Here is a 5630-nt window from a genome sequence, read left to right as displayed (position 1 = left end):
GGGCCGAAAAGACTACTGCGCTCTGGTCCTAATCGACGTCGAGAACGCCTTCAATTCGGCTCCTTGGGCCAGAGTAGTGGAGGCGATGGAGAGAAGGACGCTTGATGCCTACTTGATCGGACTCATTCAGAGCTACCTTACCGAGCGGGGGCTCGTGGTCACTGATCGAGAGAGGGTAGATGTGGTGTGTGGTGTCCCACAGGGGTCGGTACTTGGGCCGGTTCTGTGGAACATCATGTATGATGGAGTGCTCAGTTTGGGGGTTCCGGTGGGAGTTAGACTAGTGGCCTTCGCCGATGACTTAGCAATCGTGGGCACGGCGAGAACAGAGGAAAGCCTTGTCGACTGTGTAGACCGGGCGCTATCGATGGTTGCCGAATGGATGAAGCGGACGGGACTGCGGCTGGCCACCCAAAAGACCGAAGCGGTCTTGTTGGTCGGGAGGAGGAGACCAAGAAAAGTCAAATTCACCGTCGGCGGAGAGGAAATCCAACCGAAGGAATCCGTTAGGTACCTGGGAGTACGGGTGGACCAGTCCATGACGTTTGTCCCTCACCTGGAAGAGGTAGCAGTGAAGGCTGAAAGGATGGTGGCCTCACTGAGTCGAATCATGCCGAACCTGAAGGGCGCCAGTAGCAGTAGAAGAAGGCTCCTGTCGGCAGTTGTCCACAGCAGACTCCTGTATGGTGCAGAGGGATGGGCGGACGCCCTGAAACAGAAGAGGAGCGTCGAGATACTGAATCGAGTCCAGCGAAGAGCCCTGATCAGGATAGTCAGTGCGTATCGTTCAGTGTCCACTGAGGCATTGCAAGTCATAACGGGGGTCTTGCCCGTGGACATACAAGCCGAAGGACGGGCGCTCCTCCGTCGGCAGTGTATTACCAGAGACCAGCTGAAGGAGAGGCAACTGCAAAAATGGCAGACCCGATGGGAAACAACTGAGAAGGGAAGTTGGACCAGGCAGCTCCTGCCGAGGATAGCTGAATGGACAGGGAGGAACCATGGAGAGCTGGAATACCATATAACCCAGGCCCTGACGGGACATGGCTGCTTTGCGGCTTTTCTAAATAAGATAGGGAAAGAAAATAGCCCGAAGTGCTGGTACTGTGACGCAGAGGTGGATGACGTTGAACACACCCTCTTTAGGTGCGAAAGATGGGACTACGAAAGGCTGCAGGTCATGAGAGAAACGACGGAATGGCCAACGAAAGAAAACTTTGTGGCCATTCTCCTGCGGTCGAAAGAGGACTGGGAAGTTATCGTCAAGTACGTCAGCAAGATTCTTAAAGCTAAGGAGGACACGGAGAGGCAGCGCGAGCGCACCGTTCGCTAAGCACACACTGGGCGTCTGAAGTAATGCTATCGCAGTTCCGGGCGCCCGGGAGAGAATTCGAGGAGGGGTTTTAGTGGGTAGTCTCGCCCCGACCACCATGGCGAGGAGTCCCACACTCCCCAGGGCAACTTGGTGTCCTGGGGGTTGTACGTAATGTATTTCCCCTCCTCCCGAAAAAAAAAAAAAAAAAAAAAAAAAAAAGGTCAGGTCAGGTCAGGTCAGGTCAGGTCAGGTCAGGTCAGGTCAGGTCAGGTCAGGTCAGGTCAGGTCAGGTCAGGTCAGGTCAGGTCAGGTCAGGTCAGGTCAGGTCAGGTCAGGTCAGGTCAGGTCAGGTCAGGTCAGGTCAGGTCAGGTCAGGTCAGGTCAGGTCAGGTCAGGTCAGGTCAGGTCAGGTCAGGTCAGGTCAGGTCAGGTCAGGTCAGGTCAGGTCAGGTCAGGTCAGGTCAGGTCAGGTCAGGTCAGGTCAGGTCAGGTCAGGTCAGGTCAGGTCAGGTCAGGTCAGGTCAGGTCAGGTCAGGTCAGGTCAGGTCAGGTCAGGTCAGGTCAGGTCAGGTCAGGTCAGGTCAGGTCAGGTCCCCCTCCAAGGAGCCGTGAGACCTTGTCGTTGGTGGAGGGGCTTAAGTAACCGGAGTGATGCTCGGGGCGATGCCGGCGGGAGCTTCGCGCTCCTGGCAGGGTCACCCATGCCGGCAAGGGTCGAGCGGACCGGCGAAAAACAAAGGACGGCTCAACCCTCAGGATCCACCACGAAAGTCGTGGCACGGGAACTGGCGAACCCGGGGGAGATCCGAGCTACGGTTGGTCGAACGCGGACTAATCGTTACACACCGTAACCGCGGCTCACACCTCAACAACCCTTGCGAGCGTGGCAGGGGTACGTCGTGTGAGGACTCGCGGCCGGGGGGCTTGCCTTAACCGGCCGGCCCGCGAGGAGGCAACCTCCATAAAATAACCGACAGCGAAGTCGCAAAAACCTTCGGGGCACCTGGCGCACCCCGTAGTATAAATGCCTTCTCCTAGGGATGGGCGTCACCCTGGGAGTGACCTCCTTTCGTCCCATACTCGTGGGAGACAAAATGGAAGTTAATCAAACAAAACAAAAACAAGATCAAAAGACCATGACGGACCGTGGCCTTACAGCGGAGCCCCAGGCTGGAGCGCTAAAGGGTGAAATCGAAAGGACTGAGTTAGGCGAAGAAGAAAACCCCTTCTTGAGGAGAAGTAAAGTGGCACACACCCCACCAAAAAGGGAAGGGTCACTCGACCGGCCTAGGAAGGATCTCCGAATAAGGCATGGTTCTCTTGACCTGTCCTTCGCGGCACAAGACGCAGAAGTGGACGACAGCATCACTCTCGAAAGTTCACCCGACGATTTCGTACCAGGAAAGAGGAAGAAGAAAAACAGGCAAGAGAGCGAAGAAAAGGCAGCGGAAGGCAGTCAAAAAAGCGGGGACGAAAATCTTCCGAAGAAAGGGAAAAATGATTCATCAGACAACGTCAAAAAGAATGAAGCAAATCTCGAACCAAGCTCGACAATGATGAAACTCAGTAAGAAGGTTAACGAGCTCGTAACCTTCGGCAGGGAAAATAGCAATGTACACAAGCGAGTCAAGGCACTTGCTAACGAGATTAGTAGCTTCGTAAGAATGACCACGGTGGAGGCGAGACATGATAAAAAGAGAATGATGGAATTGGAGACAGAGATCGCTGAGCACAGACAGGCGAACATGGCCTTGGAAAAAAAACTCCTCGAACTTGGAAACCTGGAAGAAAGAAACACGTGCACAAGAAGCACACAAACAGGAAAGTTCGACCTACGATGCAAGAGAATCGAAACTTACGAAGATTTTCTCGTCGTACAGGACGACGAATGGGAAGAAGAATGCTTCAAGATGACCACGGTAGAGAGTGGAAACCCACTGAAAAAAAATATAGAAAATGTCGTCTACTTCTGCGACGGAGATGACAAGCAGGAGAGGTGGTACAAGCAAATTAAAAGCAGGTACCCGGAACTCGAAGAGGTTCCAAGAACTAAGTGTGAAGGGGGCAGCTGCATCACACTTGAGCAGACCGTGAAGTACGGGGTGGGCACGGATGCAAGAAAGAAAATAAAAAACACCATAGTCCTCTTTCACGACCCAAGTAAACAGAGCGAGAGCGATCAGACCGACGTGTATAACCTGATCACGACCGCGAGGACGATGTGCAGCGACATGGATATGGGAAAAATAGGCATAACCCTGCCCCAGGGACTAAAGACGGAAAAAATGAGGAAAATGACAGAAGCGGTGTTTCACGATACCAACACCCAAGTGACTATATACAAACCAGCAAATGCGGAGAGAGGGAACGTGATACAAAAAAAAGTATATAACGGAGAAGCAATCCTAATTGAGGGGGAAGGGACGACGTACGCCGATACGCTAAAAACCTTGAGGGAAAAGATGGTAGATAAAGAAACATTAAAAGAGATAAAAGGTGTGAGGAAAACCTTAAAAGGAGGAGCGCTACTCACACTGAAAGAGGGGGGCACAAGAAAACTGAAATCGACCCTGGAGGAGATTCTCCAAAATAGGAGAATAATAACAATGAAGGAAGGAAAGGATATCACAATACACCTAAGAGGCCTGGATAGCATGACTACCAAGGAAGAAGTTAAAGAATCAGTAATCGCAACAGGACTCATAAAACGGAAGGAAAGACTTCTGGTGAAGGCGCTGAGGCCTGCGTATGGTGAAAGTCAGACGGCGACGATAACCGCCATAGAAGAAGACGCTAGGAGGATAATTAAAGAGGGAACTGTGAGGGTAGGACTGTCGTTGTGCGCCGCACAGGAGAGACTCGACCTTGAGAAGTGCTATCGGTGCTGGGGGTACGGGCACAAAGCTAGAGATTGTGAAGAGGAAGATAGAAGCGAGAGCTGCAGGAAATGCGCAAAGACGGGACACGTCAAAAAGCACTGCATGGAACTGGCATACTGTCCGCTGTGCCAAAAAACTGGACACGAGGCAGGAGAAGGTAGATGCACAATCTTCAGGAACGCGCTGGCGGTAGCCAGAAGACGGAGTCCCTTCGCGCCAAAAAACGAGGAGGTGGCGGGCATTTCAGGTGCCCGCCAGGAGTAGGTACGGAACCACCTCAGGAGGCACGGCGTACTCTGCGACCAAGACGGAGAGCCTCGGTCCTTTCGAATGCAATAAAAACACGGGGAGAACAGGGCAATAGGACCAAAGTAATCCAGCTAAACGTAAATCGCAGTGAGACGTCCCATGATCTGCTGAACAAGATGGCCGATGAGACGAAAGCAGACGTCATGATGGTCACAGAGCCAAACAAAAAAAACATACAAAAAGGAGGGTGGTACGTGGATCGGACACTGGACGCAGCGATAAGGGTCAGAAATAGAGAGCACAAGGTGGATAGCTTCGGATCAGGAAAAGGCTTTGTCTGGGCCGAAATGAGAGGGTGCCGAATGATCAGCGGCTACGTTTCTCCAAATGCTAGCTATGAGGAATTCCAGGCATTTCTGGAAGACTTGAGAAGCTGTATCAGGAACAGCTCCACAGAGGTCCTACTGGCCGGGGACTTTAACTCAAAGTCTCCGACATGGGGTTCCAGAACTGAAGATCGGCGGGGTAGAGCATTGGCCGAGTTGCTCGCTGAGTGCGACTTGGTCGTACAAAATCAGGGCGAGGAGGCGACTTTCGTTGGAGGTCGGGGGGAGTCGGTCATCGACATCACCTGTGCCTCTACCGGGCTGGCACAGAAGATCAGTGGATGGAGGTGGATGGAGGGTGAACGATAACGTCACTCTCAGCGACCATCGGCCCATAACGTTCCAAATAGGAGCTAGGGAACAAGGGGAGGCTCCAAGAACAAATAGCACCGGATGGTGGTGGCAGGAGGACAAAAAGGAAAGCCTCCTTTCGGAAGTGAAAAGGCAATTGGAAGCACTGCTAGACCTGAATCCGAAGAGTTTAGTGGAGGCCATCCAAAGAGCCTGTAACCTCACCCTAAGGAGAAAATTTTCGGATGGACGCAGACCGGTCTACTGGTGGACAGCGGAGGTGGCTGGCAGCAGAAGGACCTGTCTCTGTGCCAGAAGACAACTGACAAGGGCCATGAAGAAGAAGGAGTTAGGAGAAATCCACTCAGCCCAAAAAGGATACAAAGAAGCGTCAAAAAACCTGAAGTTGGAAATAAAAAGGTCAAAAGAGGCGGCATGGACGAGACTCGTGGAAGAAGTCGAGGAGAATCCGTGGGGAGACGGATACAAGATCGCTACAGGAAAGATCAG

General features: G+C 52.6%; 1 protein-coding gene across 1 annotated transcript; it reads left to right on the top strand.

Annotated features, from left to right (window-relative positions):
• Positions 1-2451: 2451 nt before the first annotated feature.
• Positions 2452-5084, top strand: LOC138128180 (uncharacterized). The gene has a single exon (XM_069044363.1). The coding sequence runs from the start codon at positions 2452-2454 to the stop codon at positions 4456-4458; it is 2007 nt and encodes a 668-aa protein (XP_068900464.1). The 3' UTR covers positions 4459-5084.
• The last annotated feature ends 546 nt before the right edge of the window (positions 5085-5630 follow it).

This window comes from Tenebrio molitor, chromosome 4 (assembly GCF_963966145.1).
Source record: "Tenebrio molitor chromosome 4, icTenMoli1.1, whole genome shotgun sequence".
Lineage (NCBI taxonomy): Eukaryota > Metazoa > Arthropoda > Insecta > Coleoptera > Tenebrionidae > Tenebrio > Tenebrio molitor.
This window is presented reverse-complemented; position numbering and strand designations above follow the sequence as displayed.

Bases quoted from the DNA above. Each gene is read 5' to 3' on its own strand.
- LOC138128180 (XM_069044363.1), top strand. From the start codon at position 2,452: ATGACGGACCGTGGCCTTACAGCGGAGCCCCAGGCTGGAGCGCTAAAG.